Source organism: Limanda limanda, chromosome 9 (assembly GCF_963576545.1).
Source record: "Limanda limanda chromosome 9, fLimLim1.1, whole genome shotgun sequence".
Lineage (NCBI taxonomy): Eukaryota > Metazoa > Chordata > Actinopteri > Pleuronectiformes > Pleuronectidae > Limanda > Limanda limanda.
This window is the reverse complement of record NC_083644.1, coordinates 223,085-250,953: the sequence shown is the minus strand read 5'-3', so window position 1 is coordinate 250,953 and position 27,869 is coordinate 223,085. Positions and strand designations below refer to the sequence as shown.

General features: G+C 49.8%; 3 protein-coding genes across 3 annotated transcripts; 2 read left to right on the top strand and 1 right to left on the bottom strand.

Moving 5' to 3' along the window:
* The first annotated feature begins 586 nt into the window (after positions 1 to 586).
* stil (STIL centriolar assembly protein) lies at positions 587 to 10,114 on the top strand. The gene is made up of 19 exons (XM_061078045.1): positions 587 to 666; positions 1,929 to 2,033; positions 2,158 to 2,273; positions 2,368 to 2,420; positions 2,517 to 2,651; positions 2,965 to 3,212; positions 3,305 to 3,388; positions 4,191 to 4,277; positions 4,357 to 4,534; positions 4,631 to 4,728; positions 4,809 to 4,911; positions 5,785 to 5,872; positions 5,976 to 6,028; positions 6,196 to 6,285; positions 6,394 to 6,475; positions 7,131 to 7,341; positions 7,414 to 7,480; positions 7,554 to 7,777; positions 9,481 to 10,114. The coding sequence occupies exons 1-19, from the start codon at positions 587 to 589 to the stop codon at positions 10,112 to 10,114; spliced, it is 2,736 nt and encodes a 911-aa protein (XP_060934028.1).
* A 687-nt stretch (positions 10,115 to 10,801) lies between these two features.
* serpinc1 (serpin peptidase inhibitor, clade C (antithrombin), member 1) lies at positions 10,802 to 17,000 on the top strand. The gene is made up of 8 exons (XM_061078934.1): positions 10,802 to 10,879; positions 12,316 to 12,673; positions 14,171 to 14,386; positions 14,456 to 14,593; positions 14,756 to 14,974; positions 15,507 to 15,681; positions 16,050 to 16,114; positions 16,540 to 17,000. Exons 2-8 carry the CDS (start codon positions 12,317 to 12,319, stop codon positions 16,714 to 16,716), a joined length of 1,347 nt encoding a protein of 448 aa, XP_060934917.1. The 5' UTR covers positions 10,802 to 10,879; position 12,316; the 3' UTR covers positions 16,717 to 17,000.
* Positions 17,001 to 22,905: 5,905 nt separating this feature from the next.
* On the bottom strand, positions 22,906 to 25,179 carry zbtb37 (zinc finger and BTB domain containing 37). Its single transcript, XM_061078621.1, has 3 exons — positions 24,263 to 25,179; positions 24,067 to 24,166; positions 22,906 to 23,439 (listed from the first exon to the last, which is right to left on the bottom strand). Exons 1-3 carry the CDS (start codon positions 25,177 to 25,179, stop codon positions 22,906 to 22,908), a joined length of 1,551 nt encoding a protein of 516 aa, XP_060934604.1.
* Between the last annotated feature and the right edge of the window lie 2,690 nt (positions 25,180 to 27,869).

Genomic DNA, 27,869 nt, shown 5'->3' with positions numbered 1-27,869 from the left:
ACTCATTAAAATATTGTCTTTTAAACTAAGGAATTGAGGGAATTAATGAATGTGATCGTCAGAGTAAAGTGGAGCCATCAGGGAGCCCGAGGAGAAGCTGTTCCTCTAGATCCGCCCCTGCTGTAGTGAACTACCCTCAGCGGCCTATGGGGGCGCTGTCGAGCTTCATCTGTCTCCATTGACACAAGAACAAGAAATCTGCTACGCTATTGGTCAGCGTCACTGCCGCGGCGCGTCCTATTGGTCAGCCTCACTGCCACGGCGCGTCCTATTGGTCAGCGTCACTGCCGCGGCGCGTCCTATTGGCCGGTGGAGGTGCCGCGCCAGTGAGGAGCAGAAACAGCGCCACAGTCAAACTGCGGATCGATCCAGGTGATAGACGGGGTTCATGTTCCGCTTGATCCAGGTCATAGACGTGTCTGGCTCCATTCAGCTGAAGGTGAACCGAGTCTCTTTGTGGTTTTTACCAAACAGTTCCGGGTAAAACCGGGTAAAGCTAACGAGGCTAACCGACCCGAGCGGGAAGCTAGCGGGGCTAACTGGCGTGTTGTCCCGGAGCTCGGCTGCTCTCCCCGGCCACGGAGGGATGAGCGACCCGCTGAACCTCCAGGCTCTTCCGGCCGCGGGGCTCGAAGACGTGTCCCCCCTGGAGACCGTGAGAGGAAGGTGGGTCTGGTTCGCTCCGGTGCCCGGCCCGGTTCGGCCGGTTCACCCGGTTCACCCGGTGTCCGTCCGTTCCACCAGGGGACCCGCCGCCATGTTGGGGACACACAGGCAGGAACCGGGACCCGGCTATTTACTGCAGAGTCAAGTGTAGCAGCATAGATATATAGAATAGATATTCAAAAGTCTTTATATATATCTAAGTGTATCAGGGTCAGGGAACAGCCAGGAGAGAGAGTGTGAGAATAAAGTTTACATCAGTTACAGACAAACAAGTTCATAACAGTTTATCATACATTCTGAGCAGCACAACATAAAAGGAAAATGTTATAATATATAATAATAACAAATAATGTGTCAATAGAAACAGGTTCTCATAGCAAATCCATCAAATGATGATATTGATGTTAGACCTGGAAGTGACGTCACTCAGCTTCTCTCTGTGACTCCTCCTCCTTCTGAGGATGTGTCAGTGATTCTGACTCTGCTGCTCCTTCATATCATAGATCTTTAATGTTCCATCATTAGGGTTTTAAAAGGTTTTGAATTTAACTGTGAAAGCTGCAGGAACAGACCCTGAGATGTTCACGGGACCAAAGGTCAAACACGCAGGAGTCTGTGCCCCCCCGACCTCCGACACAGGAACTCAGCGGATCATTCATTCTTTCTTCTATTTAAACAGGGAGGGGCCTTTGAGAGCCAGTTCTCTTTCATCTGTAAAGAACTCAATTCACTTTACATTAGTACATTTTAAACAACATTTAGCAACATTCATCACAGGGAGAGCAACAGGAAGTGATGTGAACACACTCCTCCTGGTCCCTGTCAGCTGGATGAACCTGGGGTCAGCTGGTCTCCTGTCAGTGGGTCCACGTGTGTGTGTGGTGTTTGAAGACAGTTTCACAATCTGTTGTCTTTAGATCCAAGGACCAGACCCTGCTGTGACCTCGTGACCTTGTGACCTGTGATATCGATCCGTCGTTAAAAAGACAATCAGGAAGTTTATAGATGAGTGTTTTCTAAATAAATAAGAAGCGAATCATCGTCATCTTTTCGGTGGAGGAAAGCAGTTTGTGTCTGAGGGGGAGAGCGGTCGTTCTCCCATCAGGTCACTGGTTCGATCCCAGTCTCCCAGCTGCATGCTGAGGTGTCCTGAACCCAGAGATGCACCTTTATGAATCATAATAACTGTAATGAAGACTAGAGCTTTATGAATCTATATAACTTCAGATCATTAACTTCAGTGATGACTTCATCTTCAGCAGAAACGCCACGAACCCTCTGATGCTGCTGAGTTTCCCCAGGTCCCGGTCGGCTCTGTGGGACGGCCCCTCGGGAGACATGCTCCGCCTCCAGCTCTGCTCGCACAGGTAACCATCGGAGCGGCCGACGCCCACTCAATCCAGGGATGGATTGGTTCAGTGTACTCCGGTTGTAATGTCAGTGTTAGAGAGGATTGTACAAAGTGTGTGTGTGTGTGTTTTGTGTGTATAGGAAGCCTCGTGTGGTGCTGGTGGAGAAAGCTCTGCGACTGGCTCAGCGTCACGTCCGTCACAGCAACAAGCCCCGCCTCCACGGTTTCTTCCTGGGATCAGTGTCTGTGGACTCAGGTCAGAGGTCACCTGCTGGTCATCCTGAGCTCTGATTGGTCCAACTCACCTGGCTCATATTAACTGCTGTTCTCTTTGTGCTGGTGGGGTCCAGATGAGGAGGGGGTCACTGTGACTCTGGACCGCTTTGATCCGGGTCGGGACCAGGTGGGATCCTCGGGTCGGGACCAGGTGGGATCCTCGGGTCGGGACCAGGTGGGATCCTCGGGTCGGGACCAGGTGGGATCCTCGGGTCGGGACCAGGTGGGATCCTCGGCCAGGCTCCCTACTGCTCTGCTTCCTGGAGACGTCCTTGTTCCTTGTTTGTTTTCCACTCAGACGGAGACGTCACCTGTCACCGTTATCCAATCAGAGGCCGAGATCCATCACAGCGTCAAGGTAAAGTCTCTGAGGTCATCAGTCAGCGCCCCCCCCCCCCGGTTGACCTCCTGACCTCTGCTGAGCGTCTCCTCATTATCTCACAATGTTCAAGTATAACAATAAAAGTCTGTGATCTTCTGGAAGAGGTCTGGACCCAGTTCTCCGGAGATCCTCCACAGCACGTCACGGCTTTGTTTTCCTGTTTTTTAATTTTGACTGATTTCTCAGAGAATGAATCATCATAAAAACAATCAGACACTTCTGAGTGTGTGATCTGAGGATCTAGTGGATTTAATTGCGGTGTCACATGGTCTCATCTGTGTGTCGACAGGCGCTGCAGCAGTTTGTGAGCAGCAGACAGACTCTGGACCTGTCTCAGCTGATAAAGGTCAGAGGTCGTGTGGTCTGCTCTCAGCAGTCTGACGCCATGGCGTTTGGTCTCAGCTGGCAGGCCGTCTGTCCGTCTGTCGGCGTGGACGTCCAGCCGGTCCGAGCCGTCCCCATCATCCCCACTGCTCTGCTGAGGAGTGTGACCGGCGTGGGCCGGACGCTGCAGCACGCCACCAACTGCCACAGAGGGTGAGATCATGTGACCTTCACGGATACGAGTCCCACTGCTCCCTCTGGTGGAGCGGCTGTGTACTGACTCTGAAGCATGTGTGTGTTTGCAGGTTTCTGACCATGGATCAAACCCGGAAGCTGCTGCTGCTCCTGGAGTCAGATCCCAAAGCTGCCAACCTGCCGCTGGTCGGACTGTGAGTCCCACTTCCTCCTCCCACTCCACCCGACTCTGTTAGCAGGCTAGCTGCTAGCCGTGAATGATGCTAGCTGCTAGCCGTGAATGATGCTAGCTGCTAGCCGTGAATGATGCTAGCTGCTAGCCGTGAATGATGCTAGCTGCTAGCCGTGAATGATGCTAGCTGCTAGCCGTGAATGATGCTAGCTGCTAGCCGTGAATGATGCTAGCTGCTAGCCGTGAATGATGCTAGCTGCTAGCCGTGAATGATGCTAGCTGCTAGCCGTGAATGATGCTAGCTGCTAGCCGTGAATGATGCTAGCTGCTAGCCGTGAATGATGCTAGCTGCTAGCCGTGAATGATGCTAGCTGCTAGCCGTGAATGATGCTAGCTGCTAGCCGTGAATGATGCTAGCTGCTAGCCGTGAATGATGCTAGCTGCTAGCCGTGTATGATGCTAGCTGCTAGCCGTGTATGATGCTAGCTGCTAGCCGTGAATGATGCTAGCTGCTAGCCGTGAATGATGCTAGCTGCTAGCCGTGAATGATGCTAGCTGCTAGCCGTGAATGATGCTAGCTGCTAGCAGTGAATGATGCTAGCTGCTAGCCGTGAATGATGCTAGCTGCTAGCCGTGAATGATGCATGTACGACAAACAGTGGTGCATCAAGTCTGCACAACTGTTCCCGGTCTCGTCATGACGACCTGGAAACAATAACACAAAAGATCAATTAAAGTCTGAGCACAACAACATTCCATTTTGTCACTAATCTGACAGAGATGTACTATGAGAAGTCTTTTCTTACTGTTTGTGTCTTTGACAGCTGGCTGAGTGGAGTCACACACATCTACAACCCTCACGTGATGTCCTGGTGTCTGAGGTTCCTGTTCAGCTCCGCCCTGCAGGACCGGTGAGAGACACGAGACGTCTGTGGAGACAAACGTTGTGTATTGATGATGTTGTGATCGAGCGACTCAACTGGGTTTCAGAGTTCTGTCAGAGAGCGGCTGTTTCCTGCTCGTTCTGTTCGCTGCCACTCACAGAGCTCCACAGTTCTTCCAGTGTCGAGGACCGGGACCGGGACCTGGACCTGGACCGGGACCTGGACCGGGACTACAGCTGGACTGTGAGTTCCTCAGCGCCTCCCAGTCTGTCACACTCTACCAGGTAACCACTCATCTGACACTACGTGGACTTCAGCAGCTTCACCTCGTTGATGCGCTGGTTGTGAGTGGGTCTGTGGGGGGGCTGTGTGTCCAGCAGGTGGCGCCGGTGGACGGTCAGTCTCTGCAGTGCGAGCTGTCTTCAGACGATCACAGACAGACGGAGACGTTCAGAGCGGCTCAGAGCTCCTTTAACAGGTACCAGCTCTAAAGGGACAGTCCCACTCACTGAACAAACCGACAGGAGTTTTCACTGAACCCCCCCCCCCTCTCCCCAGCGCCCCCCCGTCAGCTGCCGGTGTCTCCGTCACTGATCAGGACTCTGGAGTCGAAGACGAAGACCTTTCTCCACGACCGTCCCCGAGTCCTCATGCCCCCCCCGCTCAGCAGGTGAGTCTCAGCTAACGGCGCTAACGCTGCTAACGGTTCACAGACCACATCACTGAGGACGTAGAGACGGTTCTGAACCACGTCCGTCCCTCTGTCCACTCGCCGGCTTCTGCATCCTGGAAAACAGAAAAACATTTGGGCCACAAGAAAAGAGGAAAACTATAAATCTATAGAACACATTCATGACAAAATATAGACTGTATAATAAAGACTATCACTGACTGTATATAAAGATCACCAGGTAACTCGGTCCCGCCCCAACACGCACTCGACCAATCAGGAGTCAGTCTCAGCTGTCAATCATCATGTCTCGGCCAGGGGGCCATGTGTCTGTTACCAGTGTTCACCAGCAGGGGGTGGTGTGTCTGTTACCAGTGTTCACCAGCAGGGGGAGATGTGTCTGTTACCAGTGTTCACCAGCAGGGGGAGATGTGTCTGTTACCAGTGTTCACCAGCAGGGGGCGGTGTGTCTGTTACCAGTGTTCACCAGCAGGGGGAGATGTGTCTGTTACCAGTGTTCACCAGCAGGGGGAGATGTGTCTGTTACCAGTGTTCACCAGCAGGGGGAGATGTGTCTGTTACCAGTGTTCACCAGCAGGGGGCGGTGTGTCTGTTACCAGTGTTCACCAGCAGGGGGCCATGTGTCTGTTACCAGTGTTCACCAGCAGGGGGCGGTGTGTCTGTTACCAGTGTTCACCAGCAGGGGGCGATGTGTCTGTTACCAGTGTTCACCAGCAGGGGGAGATGTGTCTGTTACCAGTGTTCACCAGCAGGGGGCGGTGTGTCTGTTATCTGTGTTCACCAGCAGGGGGCGGTGTGTCTGTTACCAGTGTTCACCAGCAGGGGGCGGTGTGTCTGTTACAGAGTCGTCGGGTTCAACCTTCTGTTCCGGAACTCTCTCTGCTGATTGACAGCAGCTTCACCTGGCGGGACCCTGGCTCCGCCCACAGATGTCTTCCTCTTTCGTCGGCTGACAGGAAGTCTGCTCCTCCAACAGGAAGCACCCCCCCCTCCTCCTCCCCAGCTCCCAGACCTCCCCCTCCTCACCTCCATAGCACCCCCAACTCTGACCTGCAGCCGCCCTCCACCTGCTACTCGCCTTACACCTGTAGCTCCACCCCCATACTCTCCTCTACGCCTCCTCCTCCCCCCACTTTCAAAAACCATCCAATGACTCCTCCTGCTCCCCCCTCCTCCACCAGAGCTCTCCCCCCTCCCTCACATGACCCCTCCCCCCCTCCCTCTCTCCTCCTCCCCCCCCCCACGCCTCCTCAGTGCACTGGTCAGGTGGGCGGAGTCGTACCAGCAGACACCTACCAGCTCCTCCTCCAGCAGGACCGGCAGCTCCGCCTCCTGCAGGCTCAGGTAACAACAACTTTGTCTCATTGTCAACACAACGCGTCACCAGCCAGGCTGCTGATTGGGTGTGTGGTTGTCATGGAAACTGGAGTCCTCACGTTTGTCTCACTGTAGGTTCAGATGCTGCTGGAGGCTCAGAGGAGTCATGTGACCACTGAGGAGCCGAGGGGCAGGACCAGCGTCGCCGTGGGGACAGGTGTGTGTGTGTGTCTGTGTGCGTGTGTGTTAGAGCTTTATCCAAAATCGATCATCATCGCGATATCCAAATGCACGATATACGTTTTGCAAAAGACGTCAAAAACTGTGATAAATGGTGTTTCATGCATCCACACTCCGCATATCAATATATTTGGTGATATGTGTATTTATATTATAATATAATATAAATTAAAGATTTTCAGATCATTGAGTTGTTGTGAAAAAAGTGACAACAAAACATTGAAATGATGTTAAACTTTGATATCACATCATCGTAATTTTTAAATCCTTATTAATGGAGATAATATTAAATTTGTGGGTCTCTCTCCCAGCTTGCTGGTGATTTGCACGGCATTCTGGGTACCCCTCCATCTAGAGGGTATAGAGCCCCCCCCCCCTCGGGCAGTATCGGGACCGCCTACCTCTACACGTTAACACGCAAAACGAAGGGGAGGGGCTAAACAGGAAAGGGATCGGCCTTAGCGTCACCTTTGACTTCAGCTGATTGGAGCTAACGATGCTTTTCCATTTATCGAGATCGATTCCTTCAAACATCGCAATCGTACGTTTTCCTCATGTCGTGCAGCGCTAGTGACGAGTGAGGAAGTGATCACTGACAGGTGTGTGTGACGATGACATCACTTTGTTTTCAGGTGCCAGTCTGTTCTGGGCAAACCCAGTCCAGCCCCTCCCCCATCAGGAGCCACAAGCCCCACCCCCCACCTCTCCCTCCTCCCCGGGCCCCTCCTCCTCCTGCAGACACTCCTCGTCACGTGACCTGTCCGTCACTGAGACTGTGGGCGGTTCTGAGGCCTGTGACATCACAGATCCGATGTCTCCCTGCTCCCCTAGTGGTCAACACAGGTGAGACACTCCCACTAGTGTAGATGGTTGTTGTGTGAACAGGAGACTCACAAGTCGTGTGTGTGTGTTCAGTTGTTTGCAGAGTCCAGCGAGCGCCACTGAGAGGGCGGAGCAGCAGAGCTTCTACAGGAACCTGATGGTAATACCACACCTTCTGAGGGGGGGGGGTAGTGCTGAACCGACGACCTTACAACCTCTTGTGATGTCCTCAGACTCAGCTGACCAGTCGTCTGCAGGAGTCGGACCATGGACAGGAAGTGGAGTCCAGGAGGAGAAGTGAGTCTGCGGACTCGTCCCCGTCCAGCAGGAGGCAGCAGAGTTCCGACCCGGTGGTCAGCGCCACGCTGCGCCAGCTGCAGCAGCTCGGCGTGGACGTGGACAGAGACGAGCTGACGGAGTCGGACAGGAAGAGGCTGCGAGATGTGGAGAGTGTGAGGTACGACCACGAGACGCACTCGTCCCACAGACTCAAAGTCTACGGACGCACAAAAAGTTTCAGATTCATACAAACGTGCACAAGTGAATGTTCCCTTCAGAAATCACAGTCCACCTGGAACGTGCACATGTGGATCTGCCTCATGCCCCGCCCTCCACACGCCCACTTTCAACCATATATGGTCAATGCAAAGCACCTCATGAATATTAAATGGAGCAGTGGCACTAACGTTATTTCTTGAATTGTGATCTAATATCTAATATAAAATATAACATTAATACTAAAGTTACTCACATTAACACACAGTCAAGTGTCGCATCAATGTTAACATAACCAGGATAGAAGCTAAACAACTGTTATATCTCTAACGTGGTGGAACACACACATTCAACAAAACTCTGATGCTTCTCTCTGCTGTGTGGTGTGTGTCCGTGTGGTGTGTGTCCGTGTGGTGTGTGTCCGTGGTGTGTGTCCGTGTGGTGTGTGTCCGTGTGGTGTGTGTCTGTGTGGTGTGTGTCCGTGTGGTGTGTGTCTGTGTGGTGTGTGTCCGTGTGGTGTGTGTCCGTGTGGTGTGTGTCCGTGTGGTGTGTGTCCGTGTGGTGTGTGTCCGTGGTGTGTGTCCGTGTGGTGTGTGTCCGTGTGGTGTGTGTCCGTGTGGTGTGTGTCCGTGTGGTGTGTGTCCGTGTGGTGTGTGTCCGTGTGGTGTGTGTCCGTGTGGTGTGTGTCCGTGTGGTGTGTGTCCGTGTGGTGTGTGTCCGTGTGGTGTGTGTCCGTGTGGTGTGTGTCCGTGTGGTGTGTGTCCGTGTGGTGTGTGTCCGTGTGGTGTGTGTCCGTGTGGTGTGTGTCCGTGTGGTGTGTGTCCGTGTGGTGTGTGTCTGTGTGTCCGTGTGGTGTGTGTCCATGTGGTGTGTGTCCGTGTGGTGTGTGTCCGTGTGGTGTGTGTCCGTGTGGTGTGTGTCCGTGTGGTGTGTGTCCGTGTGGTGTGTGTCCATGTGGTGTGTGTCCGTGTGGTGTGTGTCAGGAAGAAATAACATTTTTGAACCAGGCTGTGAACAGGCTTTTTAACATGGGAGTCAATGGGAATTGACTCGTTCTTGGAGCCAGCCTCAAGTGGGCACAAAGTGAACTGCAGTTTCTTTGCAGTTTCTTCGGGTTCACCTCTGAGCAGAAGCTCTTTGATGTTCCGTCATCATTTGACTGTGACGTCGCTCTGAAGCTGTTGATTCAGTTTCCACATCGTCTGTATTCTGCTGAGTCATCCTTCAGTTTTTGTGTCAAAGGTCAAACTCTGCGTCTGAGGATCACGGCCGACTCGTCCGTCCTGATTCAACCGGTTCACACATCACAGTTTGTCCCGATGTCGTCGAATCCAAACACGTCCGATACGTCGTCCACGAGTTTGATTTCATGAGAAGTGAAAGATGACTCAGCAGAAAATGCAACATGGAGAATCAATAACAAGAGTTCCTGACCCTGTTGTGTTTGCTGCTGCTACAACTGTTTCCATGGAGACCAGATGGTTTTCAGTCTGTTGACACGTGCGTGGTCATGTGATGTGTGTCATCACATGACCACTCACATGCATGTCCAGTGCACGTGAGTGGTCATGTGATGTGTGTGTTCAGGCGCGTTAGTGTTGGATTAAAACAGACAACGCCTCTGATTCCCTTTCCCTGACTGTGTGTGTCTTTGTGTTTTCTCAGCACGCTGGCGAGCATCAACCCAGCCGCTGTGGCGAGCAGACTGGGCATGTCTGATCTGAGCAGAGTGGGCGTGTCTGATCTGAGCAGAGTGGGCGTGTCTGATCTGAGCGTCAGCTCGCTGTGTCCAGGCGCCAGCGTGGATCTGAGTCTGGAGGCCAACGCCATCGCTCTGCGTTACCTGAGCGACTCTCAGCTCAGCAGGTTGTCTCTGGGAGGCCACGCCCCTCGTCAGGTCCCCACCTCCTCTGAATACCTGCTGTCGCCTAGCAACATGTCTCTGGGCACCAGGCAGTACATGAGGAAGTACGGCCTGATCGAGGAGGAGGAGGACGGCGAAGAAGAAGAAGAGCAAGAGGAGGTCACAGTTCAAGGGGCGTCGACTCGACAGCCACTGACCGAAGCTCCGAACGTGAAGCCCCTCCCCCAGAGTCAGCTGATCAGAGACCTGCTGCCGAAGATGCAGTTATTGGCCCGAAAAGCCACGCCCCTCAGCGGCGACAAGGAGAACTGCTCCAGCAGGCGTCCGTCTTCCAGGAGGACGAGCCCGCACCAGGCGGGGGGGGGGTCGGTGGGGGGGTCGGTGGGAAACATCCTGGACCTGAGTCGCCTGAGACAACTGCCCAAGCTGTTCTGACCGTCGCCACGGAAACGCCCCCGCCTGGAGGCTTCTCACGCGTTCTGGTTTTAATGGATCTGTGACTTCAGCAGCAAATCAGACCAAACGAAATCTGCTGTGTGTGTGTGTGTGTGTGTGTGTGTGTGTGTGTGTGTGTGTGTGTGTGTGTGTGTGTGTGTGTGTGTGTGTGTGTGTGTGTGTGTGTGTGTGTGTGTGTGTGTGTGTGTGTGTGTGTGTGTGTGTGTGTGTGTGTGTGTGTGTGTGTGTGTGTACGTTATTTTCATGTCAATGTTTTTGCACATTTTAATTTTATTGTTTCCACAAATAAAATTCATATGAATGATTTTCTCTGCTGACTTCCTGTTTATCGAAGCTCTAACGACTCAAAGGAACTGAAACACCTTCAGGAAGTTTCTAACTTTACTTCATTACTTTAAATTAAAGTTTCTCACTTAAATCTGACAAATGTTCAGATTTTAAAACTTTAAATTAAACTTTACATGAACTTGTTTGAACTGTACAAAACCAACCAGCTGGTGTTTGTGACGCAGCTGCAGGTCGTTACAGCAGCTCCGCCCCCTGCTGGTGAGCCTGCGTCCTGCAGCAGCTGGGGTTATTGATCAGTGATCGGCGTGAGGTCGTCACTGGTTGTGTCCACATGTTCCCGTGGAGCAAACCGACTGTTGACTAACCATCGATGTCTCAAAGGTCGCCGTGACGACGGGTCGCTCTGCAGGACACTGACCTGATCGGCTCGGCCTCAGACTTTGTTCACCTGCTCAGGTAAGAGCTGCTTTAACTCTACACCGATTCTTTATCTTTTTATTCTAATCGTTTAAATTACAACTTAGTTTAACGTAAAATACAAAAAATGATTTTATTTTGAATTTATTCAGTTGATTCTGATCATTAGATTAAGGTCTATATATCGTTGATAGCGAATATAAGAATATATATTTAAGTTAAATGATTGTGTACTTCTGAGGTTCATGTTTCAATGTGTCTGTTTACCTGAAACCGACGTTTGAAGTGAATTAATGTAGTTTAAATATTAGTTCAGTTCCATTAAACACTATTTGTTCCTTAATAACAATTTATATTCATTATTGATGCTAATAATTACTTATTCACCAACATGAAAACAGTGGAAATATGTCAGAAATAAATGAATAAAAACTGAAAGATTCAGAGAAAGGATTTTTTTATAATTTTTAGAAAAACAAAGTTGAATTTGAAAATATTACATATTCAGGTTTATGACAAATTATTTAATAAATAAAATTAACGTTAACCTTGAATTAATCATGATGTTTATTTCAAAACCAACTGAAGGATTTTACAGCTCAGAGTTTATTGATTCACTGTGTTTGTTCCTGTTCTTGTGTCTTTGTGGGGACCGTGTTAAACACACACCCGACATTTTGTCTGGTCCTCACTTTGTTAAAGGGCTGAGATTTAAGACGAATAAGCTTAAGGTTATATAAAGGGTTAGAATAATGTTTAGGTTATAGTAAGGGTTAGAATAAGGTTTAGGTTATAGTAAGGGTTAGAATAAGCTCTAGGTTATATAAAGGGTTAGAATAATGTTTAGGTTATAGTAAGGGTTAGAATAAGGTTTAGGTTATATACAGTAAAGGGTTAGAATAAGCTTAAGGTTATATAAAGGGGTAGAATAATGTTTAGGTTATATAAAGGGTTAGAATAATGTTTAGGTTATATACAGTAAAGGGTTACAATAATGTTTAGGTTATATACAGTAAAGGGTTAGACTAAGCTTAAGGTTATATAAAGGGTTAGAATAAGGGGTAAGGTTATATAAAGGGTTAGAATAATGTTTAGGTTATATACAGTAAAGGGTTAGAATAAGGGGTAAGGTTATATAAAGGGTTAGAATAAGCTTAAGGTTATATACAGTAAAGGGTTAGAATAATGTTTAGGTTATATAAAGGGTTAGAATAAGCTCTAGGTTATATACAGGGTTAGAATAAGGTTTAGGTTATATACAGTAAAGGGTTAGAATAAGCTTAAGGTTATATAAAGGGTTAGAATAATGTTTAGGTTATATAAAGGGTTAGAATAATGTTTAGGTTATATACAGTAAAGGGTTAGAATAAGCTTAAGGTTATATAAAGGGTTAAAATAAGGGGAATGTATTCTGTCAATGAGTGTCCTCACTAAGATAGAAGCACAAATGTGTGTGTGCTGGTCTCCCTCTCCAGGATGAGGGCTGCTGATTGGCTGCTGGCCGTGGCGTTCCTGCCGCTCGCCGCTCTCGCCTTCCGTCCAGACGTCTGTGGAGCTAAACCCAGAGACCTGGACCTGGAGCCGCGCTGCGTCTACCGCAGCCCGGAGCCCGAGGGTCCGACCCCGGAGCCCGAGGCCGTCCCCGAGTCCACCAACCCCCGGGTGTGGGAGCTGTCCAAGGCCAACAGCCGCTTCGCCCTGTCGCTGTACAAGCAGCTCGCCGTCAGCAGGGCGCCCGAGGCCAACATCTTCATGTCGCCCATCAGCATCTCCACCGCCTTCGCCATGACCAAGCTGGGCGCCTGCAACAACACGCTGGAGCAGATCATGAAGGTGAGGCGCAGTGCATGCTGGGAGTTCTCCCTCAGTGCATGCTGGGAGTTCTCCCTCAGTGCATGAGTGGAGTTCTCCCTCAGTGCATGCTGGGAGTTCTCCCTCAGTGCATGATGGGAGCTCTCCCTCAGTGCATGCTTGGAGTTCTGCCTCAGTGCATGCTGGGAGTTCTCCCTCAGTGCATGCTGGGAGTTCTCCCTCAGTGCATGCTGGGAGTTCTCCCTCAGTGCATGATGGGAGTTCTGCCTCAGTGCATGATGGGAGTTCTCCCTCAGTGCATGCTGGGAGTTCTGCCTCAGTGCATTATGGGAGTTCTCCCTCAGTGCATGCTGGGAATTCTCCAGCAGTGCATGATGGGAGTTTTCCCTCAGTGCATGCTGGGAGTTCTCCCTCAGTGCATGAGTGGAGTTCTCCCTCAGTGCATGCCGGGAGTTCTCCCTCAGTGCATGATGGGAGTTCTCCCTCAGTGCATGCTGGGAGTTCTCCCTCAGTGCATGCTGGGAGTTCTCCCTCAGTGCATGCTGGGAGTTCTCCCTCAGTGCATGAGTGGAGTTCTCCCTCAGTGCATGCTGGGAGTTCTCCCTCAGTGCATGATGGGAGTTCTCCAGCAGTGCATGCTGGGCATAGACATATATAAAGACTAGATGTCTCGTTCGACGGAGCCGGACGTCACCACATGGCGGCCATCTTGCTACGGGGCAGCTCGCTCACCCATAACATTGTTTTGGTAAATAACCATAACTTACTCAATTTTCAACCGATTTTGAAACGGTCTGGTTTGTTATAAACGTCAGAGATGTTGTTATGACACTGCATAAATTATAAATTTTTTTTAGAAAATAACATAATTATTCATAAGTATGCAGTGTCATATCTACATCTCTGACATTTATAACAAACCAAACCGTTTAAAAATCGGTTGAAAATTGAGTAAGTTATGGTTATTTACCAACACAATGTTATGGGTGAGCGATCAACCTCTAGCAAGATGGCCGCCATGTGGTGACGTTCGGCTCCGTCGAACGAGACATCTAGTCTTTATATATATCTATGATGCTGGGAGTTCTCCCTCAGTGCATGCTGGGAGTTCTCCCACAGTGCATGATGGGAGTTCTCTCTCAGTGCATGCTGGGAGTTCTCCAGCAGTCTAGACCTACAGCAGCATCACTAAGGGATGTTTCAGGACCTGATCCAGAACTATAGACTTTATCAAAGAGGAACATTTTGAGTCTAGTCTTAAAGGGATAGTTCATCTAGAAATGAAACTTCACCTCCTCTTGTCCTCACCTCCTCTTGTCCTCACCTCCTCTTGTCCTCACCTCCTCTTGTCCTCACCTCTTCACCTCCTCCTGTCTTCACCTCTTCACCTCCTCTTGTCCTCACCTCCTCTTGTCCTCACCTCCTCCTGTCCTCACCTCTTCACCTCCTCTTGTCTTCTCCTCCTCCTGTCCTCACCTCCTCCTGAGGACCCGGTGGTGATTGTCTGTCTGTGTGCAGGTGTTTGAGTTTGACTCCATCAAAGGGAAGACGTCCGATCAGGTCCATTTCTTCTTTGCCAAACTCAACTGTCGTCTGTTCCGGAAGAAGGACGAGACCACGGAGCTGATCTCGGCCAACCGGCTGTTTGGGGACAAGTCTCTTGTCTTCAACGAGACGTATCAGAACATCAGTGAGACGGTGTACGGAGCCAAACTGCTGCCGCTCAACTTCAAGGTAACGAGTCGTCCAACACACCCGCGTTTCTCCCCTTGCTCCCCCTGGTGACCTGAGTCTGTGCTGCAGGAGAAGCCGGAGGAGGCGCGGGCCGCCATCAACAACTGGATCGCCAACAAGACGCAGAACCGGATCCAGGACACGCTGCCCCAGGGGGCGCTGGACTCCAGCACCATCCTGGTCCTTGTCAACACCATCTACTTCAAGGTAGAACTTTATGGAGGGTTCGGGTTACAGCTCAATAAGACAGTGAACTTCTCAGTCCCTCAGGTTGAGACCTGGAGAGAAGATGAAAACAGCTCCAGGTTCAAGCAGAGCTCCAGGAACTCACCAGTGTTCTCAGCTCAGTCGCTTGTTTCTCTCTTTCAGGGTCAGTGGAAGAACAAGTTTGACACAGGAAACGTCTTCGCCTCAGATTTCCACGTCAGTGCGAGTCGCAGCTGCTCGGTCAGCATGATGTTCCAGGAATCCAAGTTCAGGTACAAGTCCTTCCCCGACGACCACGTGCAGCTGCTGGAGATGCCCTACCTCGGAGACGACATCACCATGGTGATCATTCTTCCAAGCAAGGACACAGCGCTCAGTCAGGTGATACAGATTATTGATTATTGGTGTCAAGGCCAGAACAGAATCTATAAAACATGACACAGCGGCAGCAGGTAGACAAAGTCTCATTGTCCGGCCACGTTGGGAAATGTCCGAATGATCACGAGACTCCAGCTGCTCACTGGCCTCAGATCTGAGATGTTCTCCTCTGAACACCAGCAGATCAGAAGCTGTGGAGATGTGGTGTCGACCACCTGAAGTTTCACCAGATGTTTCTAACGACGTCCGTCCAGTTACTGAGAAAACTGTGGAAATCAATGAGTTAAAAACCAAATGTCTAAACTTCAGTCACATCTTCCACGGTGGAAGAAATTCGCTCAAATATTTCTACAGCCGACTGTAAATCAGTGTCATCTGCATAGAAAGTGACTTCTCCTCTGATTCACAGAGGAACGTTTCAGGTGGAAACATAAACATGAAAGAAACCTGAGGTCCTAGTTCAAGGCCTTGAGGTACAGTGAGTCGTACAGTAGTGCACGTGCACGTGTACACTCATATTGATCTTTGTGTCCAGGTGGAGGAGAGTCTGGACCTGACGAAGCTGAACGACTGGTTGAGTGCGATGGAGGACACCTCCGTGTCCGTCCACGTCCCCAGGTTCAGGGTGGAGGACAGCTTCCCTCTGAAGGAGGAGCTGAGAGCCATGGGCCTCACGGACCTGTTCAGCTCCGAGAGGGCCAGCCTGCCAGGTGCTCCGCCCCCTCACGTGCACACTCTCACGTGCACATCACCCTCTTACGTGCACACTCTCACATCTCACGTGCACACTCTCACGTGCACACTCTCACATCTCATGTGCACATCACACTCTCACGTGCAATATGCAACATGGCCACTATGTGTCACTAAACACACTGAACCTTTAACATACGTGTTTGTTGCTCGATTACAATTGGACCTTGTGTGATCACATGACCCGATGAGCAGAACCTCATCGTCACGACGACTCGGCAGAGTGTCATCAGGCTGAAAACACAATCTGTGTGTGAATCTGAAACCAGGTGTGAGTTAATAACTGACCAGATGAGCCGAGGTTTGACAGGTGTGTGTGTTTCAGGGATCCTGGAGGACGGCTCGGACACGCTCTTCATCTCCGACGCTTACCACAAGGCCTTCCTGGAGGTTCGTTACCGGCCCGCTGGCCACCTGCTCACAGAAACCTACCCAGTGTTTTTATTTTGTTTAACTTTGTTAGAAAAGACTAGAACACTGACTCCAGTTAACTGTGTGTGTGTGTGTGTGTGTGTGTGTGTGTGTGTGTGTGTGTGTGTGTGTGTGTGTGTGTGTGTGTGTGTGTGTGTGTGTGTGTGTGTGTGTGTGTGTGTGTGTGTGTGTGTGTGTGTGTGTGTGTGTGTGTGTGTGTGTGTTCCCTGTACACCCTGAACTCACTAACCCTTCTTGCACTCAGATGTTTTGTTGCTTGCACTCATGATATCTCCAGCCAATAGAATGCCAGGTGTACTGATGACAGGCAGAAGGTCCCGCCCTGCTTGTGTGTGATAGGACAGTGTGGTGCTCAGACTCCTCCCCTGCTCTCTGACCTCCAGGTGAACGAGGAGGGCAGCGAGGCGGCGGCGGCCACGGCCGTGGTGGCGGTCGGACGCTCCTTCAACTTCAACCGCGAGTTGTTTGTGGCCGACCGGCCGTTCCTGCTGCTCATCAGAGAATCCACCATCAACACGCTGCTGTTCACCGGCCGCGTGGCCGACCCCTGCGGCCAGTGACTGCTTCCAGACAAACGAGATCAACTTCCTGTTTAACAAAGCAGCCGCATTACATGAATGTGTTTAGATTGTGTGTAGATGAGTGTGAGGAGCTGAACATGTGACAATGACTATCACACCCTCCGAGGCTGGTGATGCTCCTCTGGGTTAGAGGTTAAAGGTTAGAGGTTAAAGGTTTCACTGTGAGACTAAAAATACGACTGTGGTTGTACGTCTCCACCAAACACTCACTTCCTGTCACACATTAATTTATAGAAAAATAAAAATCGATACATTCAACTAAACGCATGTTTTACTGTTTCAGCTTCACAACAATTTATTGTTTAGAGTTCAAAGAAAACTGTGTGTGTGTATATATATATAGAGAGAGAGAGAGAGAGAGAGAGAACTGTCTCGCAAGAATCACTTTCTAGTGATTGACCTCCATTTTTATTAACTCTTGGTGGATTGTGTGATGCTAGATTTTAATCTCTCCACAAGGTGGCGCTTCTTCATATTTTCAATATGTTCCTTGCTGCGCTGGTGAGGTTTTAGATAATTGTTTGTCCAACGATACCACAGTTAAAACAGAACACGGCATATATATGTATCTATACACGTCACAAGCACACACACACAGACACACAAACCAAGCTAACAGCCCTTTGGTTTATGAGCTGTTAACGTTTTATCGGACTCCTTCTCAAAGACGTGACTCGACTGTTTCTTCGTACGTTAGCGTGTGAATAACGTGAGTCGCTGCAGTTTGACACTTCAAGAGCTTTATTTCCTGTGAAGCGACCTGTGAGTGATCTATAGCTTGATAGTGGTCATAGTAACAGAAGCTTCTTCACATTTTCTAACTATCATCAACCTTTGCCCCCCCCACCCACCCCCCCTCCACCAGACACATGCAACAGAAAGTTCTTCACATCAAAGCTTCAGAACACGTTCAGTACGTCCTCTTTAAAAAGTACAGTATTAAAAGTTTTTTTACTAAAACCATCTTCTGTTGGATATATTGATACACGGTGACAGAACAGCATCATCAGACGTGTTGTGGATATTCAGAAACAGTCAAAAGTAAAAAACAAACATGAAACCAACATTTGGCGTTTAAAGCGAACGATGACGGAGCCGCGAGCGACTCGAAGACACGAAGACAAGAGGTCGATGAAGATGATGATGATGAAGATGATGAGGTTGAGCCGTTTTCACAGTTTGAAGATGAAACTGAATAACAGTGGAAGAGAAGTCGGATCCTGAGTCACTTCATCGGATCAGATTCTGTAAAGATGAATTTTGAATCTGATGATTCTTAGAAAAAATCAAACACGTTGATTCATCGACAGTTTTCTGATCTTTGATCATTTATTTTAAAGAACGAGTCTGTTCATGTGAAACCGGTCCACAACCACTCCTGTTTGAGAGAATCCTCCAACCAGACTGAACCAGACTGAACCAGACTGAACCAGACTGAACCGGACTGAACCTGACTAGACTGGACCGGCCTGAACAGGCTGAAACCAGACTGGACCGGGCTAAACCAGACCAAACCGGACCGGACTAAACTGGAACGAACTGGACTGAGCCACACGAGACCGGATCGGACCGGTTGACGACACCTCTGTGCGGTGAGGAGAAAGGTTCGCCTGATTTCAAACCTTTTCAAACCAGTTCAGACCGGTTTAGTATTTCAATAACCTGTTAACGTTTTTATTTGAAAAAAGTGAAAATGAACCAAGTTGGGAAAAATCTACAGTTTCTTTCTTAATTTGATCCAAAAGTTAAGAAATGTGGAAACTGAGCAGCTGCTTCCAACGGACTTATTACGGATGATTCAAATCAGAAGTGATGATCTGCATCAGGACGAGTTATCGAAACATTTGATTCCTGCCTCTACAATTTAAGTTGGAGTTGAGCAACATGTCAAACTTTAACATTATTTTTAGGTCAAAACTTTATGGGAATTTTTCTTCTTTGTAAAGGCAAAATAAAAACTTCTAAACTGTTAACTCACTGTAAGCTAACTGTAAGCTAACTGTAAGCTAGCTCGAAGCTAACCTCCACCACTACATCTTTTAAAGAAGAGACCTCATACAATCCAAGTCTGAACCAGGACCTGGTTAAACCAGAAGTTCAAAGTCAACCTTAACAAATCAAAGTAAACAATGTGGACATTTACACGTCACTAAATTCAAATGAGTTCACCTCAGTTCTGATGGTTCATCTGAAATAATAACTCATAACCTGAAGCACAAACTGGATTCAAACGTCCAGAAGAATCGGCCTGATGTCACGAACATGTTGCTCAGTTGGTTTCCACTGATATTTTCGTTTGATGAATCTAATTGGCCAAAGTTAATGTTCCTGTTTCTACAACTTTATTTCACCTGTACAGGCCGACGTTTAACATTAGAACTGAAGTTAATGTGCGTTAAGAATTCAAACGAGGTCTCGTGGTTTTCACATCAACTGGTTTTGTTCCTCGTTGCTCAGCTCGGCTGTTTGATCACTAACAGCTGAGTTTGACTTCTGGTTACTGAGGTTTAGCAGTTAGCATTCTGCTACGTAGGGAAGGTCAACGTCCGATTGGCAGAGTGAAAGTCTCTGTGTACCTGAGAGTTCCTGCTTTAGCCTGAAGAGTGAGCAGGAAACTCGATCCCGACGGGAGCTGCTGCTTCACTTGCATAAAAAAACTGAGCGTCCACTGAGAACGTGACTCGTGATCTAGAAAAACAGGAACAGCCGGTCCGTGTGCTACCGTCCAATCAGCTCCTCGGGTTTACATTAATACGTTTGTGTGATAATATGTGTACATTGAAAATTGTTCTGTTTTATAAAAAGTCTCTTTCTGACCCCGTCTCTCTGATAAGTGCTGAAGTTGTTTTGGCGTTTGAACGCCGTCTTTCCTTTGGTTGCCAGGTGACCCGTCTCCGCCCCCCAGAAGATGAACTTTGACCTCTGGAGGGGTTAAAGTCCAGCTCCGGGACCTGGCTACTACATCCATCTGGTCTGACTGGGTCTGGCTCTTCGTCCTGTCGCCCCCCCGATCACAGCCGTCAGTCAAAGATGCATCAGCCCCCCCCCCAGCGTCGGCATCAAACCCGACCTGAGCTGAACCCCCCCCCCCCTGCTCATTTGGTTATAAAAGGAAAAATACTTTATTGATAAAGAAATCATTGATCGTTTGTACTGAGAGGCTCCTGCTCCTCTGAGGATTCATCACTTCATCCTTTCTAAAGAAACGGTTGCGATCTTTGTTTCACGAATCAAAGGATGCTGAGCAGGTGCTTCTATAATGAAATAATGATCGCAGTTAAAAGCATTATTATCATGATCGTATGTAGATTGTATTCTTGTGGTAAAAGCTAACTGTCTGTTAGCTATCAAGCTAATCTTAGCCATGAGGAGACATTACTGAATATACTTGAGGGTGGATGTTTTTTCCTTTCTTGTAGTTAGGCTAACAGTTTCCCCCACATTCTAGTCTTTGTGCTAAGCTAGGTTAACAAGTCCTGGAACTTTCTTGTACTTCAAGCAAAGATATCAGATATCCACACTAGCTTAGCCACGGTGGCGTGAGCAGCTAGCTACACCTAGCCTAAACACTGGAACAGTTTGTACACGATAAGAACATCGTTAGCTTGTTGTGTTTTCTGCGTGTAATGCAGGTCAACGATGTGCGTGATATTCAGCTTTGAACCACTGACGTTCATTTTCTGTACGTGTTTTGTTTGCGGGACATTGAAGCAGCTGATGTTTCAACATCAGCTAAGAAATGAGTAAAGTAGCTCCAGATGCTAACGATGTTAGCAGAGCTGGTAGAAACAGCTTTGAACCGCTGGAATACAATCTGTACGTGAGAAGTCTCTAGCGTGAGCGCTACGGTTAGCATTACTTCCCTCGGTTTTTGGAACTGAAAGTAGAAAAATCTTAATTAGCAACTACTTCTATGATTTAACACTTTTAAACCAAACGGTCTTGGGTTTATTACTGAAGGATCCATAAAGGATGAATCCATTATCATTATAACCTATTGAAGCTAGCTGTTAGCACAGCGCTAATGTGTGATTTCGGTTTGTTTTGTAGTTTTTCTCTGAGCAGAGGCTGATGCATCATTAACGTAGAACGTTGTTGATCAGGTGTCGACTCATCTTCACACATTGTCATAGCAAAAAAGTTTTTCCGCAAAAATCTGAAGAACAATAAAGACATGCTTTTATAAAAATATCTGAGAAGACTGACGGAGATCTCTGGATCTGAGTGGGTGGATCTGAGCGCCCCCCGGTGGTGCTGTGCTGTGTAACAGCTGTATTGCGTAGTGATGAGAGGTAACTGAGCTGTGTAGCTTATCTGAGGCCGGACGTGGTCCAGCGTTCCTGAACGACTGACTCCAACTGCCACAAGATTCAAAGATTCAAATCCAGTGCGACCAGAGCTCTTCACCTGCGTCACTGCTCCACAGGAAACTTCCCAACCTTCTCTAACCCTAACCCTCCCTAACCCTAACCCTCCCTGACCCTAACCCTCCCTAACCCTAACCCCTCCCTAACCTTCTCTAACCCTAACCCTCCCTAACCCTAACCCCTCCCTAACCTTCTCTAACCCTAACCCTCCCTAACCCTAACCCTGACCCTGACCCTGACCCCAACCCTCCCTAACCCTAACCCTCCCTAACCCTAACCCTCCCTAACCCTAACCTTCTCTAACCCTAACCCTGACCCCAACCCTCCCTAACCCTAACCTTCTCTAACCCTGACCCTCCCTAACCCTAACCCTAACCCTCCCTAACCCTAACCTTCTCTAACCCTAACCGTCTCTAACCCTAACCCTCCCTAACCCTAACCTTCTCTAACCCTAACCCTCCCTAACCCTAACCCTCCCTAACCCTAACCTTCTCTAACCCTAACACTGACCCCAACCCTCCCTAACCCTAACCGTCTCTAACCCTAACCCTCCCTAACCCTAACCCTCCCTAACCCTAACCTTCTCTAACCCTAACCCTCCCTAACCCTCCCTAACCCTAACCTTCTCTAACCCTAACTCTCCCTAACCCTAACCTTCTCTAACCCTAACCCTCCCTAACCCTCCCTGACCCTAACCCTCCCTAACCTTCTCCAACCCTGACCCCAACCCTCCCTAACCCTAACCCTCTCTAACCCTAACCCTCCCTAACCCTCCCTAACCCTAACCCTCCCTGTGAAGCTTTACAATGCTTCTCATGGTCAAACTCAAATCCTCATGGGACCAAAGTCCTGAACTGGAATCTGAAGAAGCCTGTGAGATAAAAGCTCCGGAAGTTCTTACTTCATCTTATTTCATTAATGAATAAAACATTTAAATGTTTTTCAATCAAATATAATTTTCACATTTAACTATTCTCACTGATTCACTCATTTAAAAGTTAAACATTTTAAAATGCAACATATTTGAGTGTTCACTGTCTTATTCATGTTAAAATGTATATTTCTCAAACATAGAAGATTTGAGGTTTAAAAGTCAAACTGAACATTTAAACCTTTTTGTTTTTTTACATTTTCTCTATTTTCTGACATTTAAAGACAATAAGTTTAGAAGTAGAGAAACAAACGTCGCCCCCTAGAGGCAAAGAGACAGAACTACACTGTAAACTCAAGTGTTTGGATCAGGAGAATGAAGCTTTCCTGGTTCATAGGAACTCTGATCACACTGGAGTTCAACGGAGTTTTCTCATTGAACCTATTTTTGCAGCTTTATCTTTTGAGGTCGTTGTGGCACTTGAAGAGGACGCAGGATTATTAAAATCCAACTCTGCCCCCTGGATTGTCTCAAGGCAAATATGAAGGATTTGAACTGTTGAACTGGCACTGAGTAGTTTGGCAAAGTTTCCACCAGACAAACGGTTGTGATGTTAATTTGTGAACCTGTAATACTTGTAAATATAAAATTAGAAATCTGTAACGTAACATATGAGGACCACTGTGTGCTGTGGTGCATGAGGTTGTTGGGGTGTGTGGCGTTTCTTCATCGTAGCTTAATCTGTTTGTTTTGGTTAGTGAAGGTAGATGCGGTTTAAAGCGGAAAAATCTCAGTTCCGACTGAAAGGTGTCTTTTCTGTCTCAACCGGGCGTCACCCCACCCGACCTGGACCCCACCCGACCTGGACCCCACCCGACCTGGACCCCACCCAACCCCGAGCCCACCCGAGCCCACCCTCCACCCCCCGGGTCAGTCCGGCCCGGTGGTGGAGACCGAGGCCTGGGGGCCTTCACTGTACTGGCCTCCGCCGCTGCTGCTCCCCCCGCCGCTGCCCGCCCCCTCCGGCTCTTCCTGGCTCGGAGAAGCCTCTGTGCTTGGCCCCCCCCTGGAGGTGACGGAGGTGGTGGTGGTCTCGGGGGAGGCGCTGTGGGCCTCTTGGGGGGCACAGCCCGGGTGGTTCTTGCGGAAGTGCTGGTTGAGGATGGCCTGGAAGGGGAAGCTCTTGCTGCACACGTGGCAGTGGAAGGGCTTGTTGCCCGTGTGCTTGCGGATGTGGTACTCCAGCTGGTCCTTGCGGGTGTACTTCTTTCCGCAAATACGACAGACGAATGGCGTGATTCCCATGTGCAGGCGCATGTGGCGGTCCAGACTGCCCTTCTGATTGAAGGACTTGCAGCAGTAGATGCAGGTGAGTCGGGGGTTGTAGCGGAACCAGCGGTCTCCTACTTGTTCCCTCAGGTAGTCCTCGTACCCGCCCATATCGAACGCTGCATGCTCCTCCCCCTGGCGGGCAGAACCACATGTTAATACACCCACACCACCACAGACACCCCCACAGACCGCCTCAAAGTCCATTTAGAAACCACTTAACTCCTTAAATACCAAGAGACCGGCTCCTTCAGGAGGTTCTGGCAGCTCGTGGTAGAACAACACCAAACAAATACACACGTGGAACCAACAGTCTCAGGTTCTTGTGCCCCTGAGGTTCTGTGTCGGTTCAGGGACTCCGTGGTCCCATTGGGCTTTTAACTGGTTCTTGGGGGCGGTTCTTATTCTCTCTCTCCTTCAGGGCTTGTTATGTAAGATCCTGTGATCTGGAGACTTTGGGGTTTAGTGTTTCTAAGGATCCTGTAGCAGTGATGCAATGTTTAGTTTTATTGACTTTTAAAAGAATAAAAGAGAGACAATAAAATCCTCATCTTTCATCATAGTTCCTTCTGTTGGATCATCTGTACAAACTAACTGTTACATGAGAATTCCTTCAATAGAACCATAAACTACTGAGGATTGTGTTTGTGAGTTGAAATGTTTTAATCAGCTGAGAACAGAGAACAAAAGGAAAGCGGTTGTGTTTTCTCCTCTGAGGACAGAGTGAGACCTCTGTCAGATCAGAGATGGGCAGGTCGGTACCTGGAGGCCGGGGGGGCGACCCTCGTCCGCCCGGCTCGGCGACTCGCTCTTCGCTCTCTGACGCTCGGCGAGGACGACCACGCTGCCGCTGGGACTGAACCTGGTCACACACATCAACACACAGGTCAAGCATCCATTCAGTGACATCATCGGTGACATCATCAGTGACATCATCAGTGTGTCATGCAGAAGTCACCTGTCTGTCTTGCTGAAGCTGGAGGAGGGCTGGACGCTCCGGGTCCCCAGCGCCCCCCCCACCGGCCCGGTGACCAGCGTGCTGCGTCCCGACGTGTCGATCATCACCGTGGTCTCTTCCTCCACAGGCTCCTCCTCTTCCTGTTGCTCTCCGTCTCCGCCCCACTCCTCCATCCTCTCCGTCTTGATCCTCACTCCGTCCACGCTGCCGGCCTCCCCCCCGCTGCGGCTCCTCTCCGGCTCGCTGCTCGTCTCCATGAACCACTGCCCGGCCCGGTTGATGCGGAGGATCGGTTCCGCTCGTCCGGCCGCGGCGACCTCCAGCCCGCGGTGCTCCCCGGTGGGGGGGGGGCTGACGGGCTCCTCAACGGGGCTGATGGCTTCGCGTGCCTCTGCACCTCCTCGTGGGCCGAGGAGCCGCAGATCGGCGTGATGACCCCCCCCTCGGACCACCGCCTCCAGGCTCCGGCCCCCCCTGGACCCCCGCCCCTCCTCCTCCTCCCTGGACTCCTCCTCCAGCTCGGCCAGGCTGATCTTCAGGTGGATGCCCTCCAGGATCTGGGTGCAGCGGTCGATGATGTGCTGCATCTGCAGGAAGCTGGCGGCCGTCAGGTAGCTGATGATGTCGGCGAGCTGCAGGCGGAGCCGGCCCGTGTAGCAGAAGGAGAGCAGCTGCTCGAACACGCTCGGGTTCCGGATCACGGTCAGGGACACCGTGCTCATCTGGCTCAGAGACATGTGGTCCCGGAAGTACGGCGAGCTGGCGGCCAGGACCACCTTGTGCGCCCGGAAGCTCTGACCCTGAACATTGACCACGATGTCGCAGAGCCGGCCCTGGACCCGGAGCTGGTTCAGGTGAGACAGAACCGAGTTGCTGAAGTCGGGGATGTCCAGCTGGATGCTGCCGGAGCGCTCCATGCTGCCGCCGGGGGGGGGGGACCTGCAACAAGCACAACACAGGTCACACAGCTGATCCAGATGCTTCCATCCGATTGGTCGTTGTGTTAAAGAGTGTCACAACCATACGTGGACCTGTACAACGAGCTGTACTGCAGCCAGCCACCAGGGGGCGATCCAGACGATTGTTGGGGGGGGATATCTCGGATGGATTATAACAGGATTATAACGTGATGTGTTTTCATCTGTGGGACTGGAGGTGTGAATCTGACCCAGCTCCAGGATTCAAACAGTGTTTGAGACTGTTACTGCACGTCTGTTATTTACAATATAAGCTTTATAATGAATTAAACACCAGAGGTCAGTGACCTCAGATGATCTGACCTCATCGGACCTGGTGCTGCTTCTTCAGTCGGACACCTGCTGGACTTCATAGAAACCTGATGTTTATGTTCCTGGAAAAACGGGCGTCGCTCCTTCAAGTCTCTGCATTGAGAGAATCTGTAGGAAGCCTGTCTGCAGCGTGTGTGTGTCTGTGTGTGTGTGTGTGTGTGTGTGTGTGTGTGTGTGTGTGTGTGTGTGTATGTGTATATGTGTCTCTTCACACAAACTGACTCTCACATGTGTGCGTTTCTTTCCCTGCTGCTTGACGCACTGATGAAAGTCACTTTACATAGCGTCACTAAATGATGTTAGATCAGTTCAGGTCAAGGGTCAGGGTTAGGGTCAGCAGGAGAGTGGGGGCCGTCCCTCGGATACTCTGACTCGTGAAAAGACGACCGGACCTTTAATGAGTTTATAATAATAAGAATAAATATTCGGCGGTGGGACAAAGCTACAGAAACGACCACAGTGGGAAACAGGAAGTGAACATGTTCACACCTCTGTGTGAGGTGGCTTCACTTGTGGGAGCTGTGGTGTCGGCCATCTTTACTGTGGTCACAGGTTCTTCATGAATCCATTCTAGATTCTTGTTCCTCATGGTTGATGCACTGGTTGTGAGCTCATGAGATGTAATATTAAAGGTGTCAGTGACGTCACTGACTCCATGAGTCTGCCTCCAGGGGGCAGTGTGGCTCAGGGAGCAGCCCAGACCCCTGGCTACAGGGTGAACTGGTGTGAACTGGTTTCTTAGTTCGGTTGAAGTTGAACCATAGAAACACCTGAGTGTAACCTCTCCTTCTACCACAGGGGGCAGAGCGGGACCACCTGGACCCAGATCAGAACCAGACCACTGACAGCAGCAGCTCGGGATCTGGATCCGGTGTGACCCTGGGGACCAGCTGAGGACCAGCTGAGGACCAGGACCAGCTGGGGACCAGGACCAGCTGAGGACCAGCTGGGGACCAGGACCAGCTCCAGGTGTGCAGAGGGACTCACCTGGGGGGGCAGGGGGGGGTCGGCTCCGGCTCCAGGCTGCGGGTCTGTCGAGGCTTCAGTCCTGCAGCTAGCTGAGCATCCTCCGCAGTGAAGCGGGCTGACGGCCCGGCTCGGCCCGGCTCGGCCCGGCCCGGCTCGGCTCGGCTCGGCCCGGCAGGCTGCAGCTCCACCCGCCGCTCCTCCTGCTCCGGAGCTCCGCGGCTCCAGCGGGGCTCGCGTCACTTCCGAGGCCGGAGACGAGCAGCTGAGTTCGGCCTCGGGTCCGTCTCCATGCCGCCGGACGGAGACTCGGTTCAGACTCGGTTCAGACTCGGGTTAGTGTCGGCGGACGGATCGTCATCTTCCTCTCGGGTGAGGGCTGCAGGAAGGAAGCAGCGGCGCGGGGCATGCTGGGGAATGTAGTTCACGGCCAGGGGGAGACGGGGCTGGGCGGCTGCTCTAAAGACTACGACTCCCAGAATGCATCTGTGAGCAGAGGGGTCATGATGGCCCTTGGAGTTTGTAAAAGTGTAAGTTCACATACACACTTACACACACACACACACACACAGCTACACACACACAGCTACACACATTTACACATATATGAACACATACACACAAACACTAAATCACATGGAGAAATTGAACAAGGTCTTGTGAGCAGAACCAGATCGAACAGCCCCTCTGATCCAGATCCCTTCTGATCCAGATCACTTCTGGTCCAGATCACTTCTGATCCAGATCACTTCTGGTCCAGATCACTTCTGATCCAGATCCCTTCTGGTCCAGATCACTTCTGATCCAGATCAGTTCTGATCCAGATCAATTCTGGTCCAGATCACTTCTGATCCAGATCCCTTCTGATCCATATCCCTTCTGATCCAGATCACTTCTGGTCCAGATCACTTCTGGTCCAGATCACTTCTGATCCAGATCTCTTCTGATCCAGATCACTTCTGATCCAGATCACTTCTGATCCAGATCACTTCTGGTCCAGATCACTTCTGATCACTGTTCAGGTTTAAACATCCACTGAGACTGTTTCTATTAAAGAAATGTAATGTAACATTAGAACATTAGAACTTCTGAAGATTAGAACATTAGAACATTAGAATAATAGAACTTCAGAACATTAGAACATTAGAACATTAGAACTTCAGAACATTAGAATAATAGAACTTCAGAACATTAGAACATTAGAACATTAGAACATTAGAACATTAGAATAATAGAACTTCAGAACATTAGAACATTAGAACTTCAGAACATTAGAACATTAGAACATTAGAATAATAGAACTTCAGAACATTAGAACATTAGAACTTCAGAACATTAGAACATTAGAACTT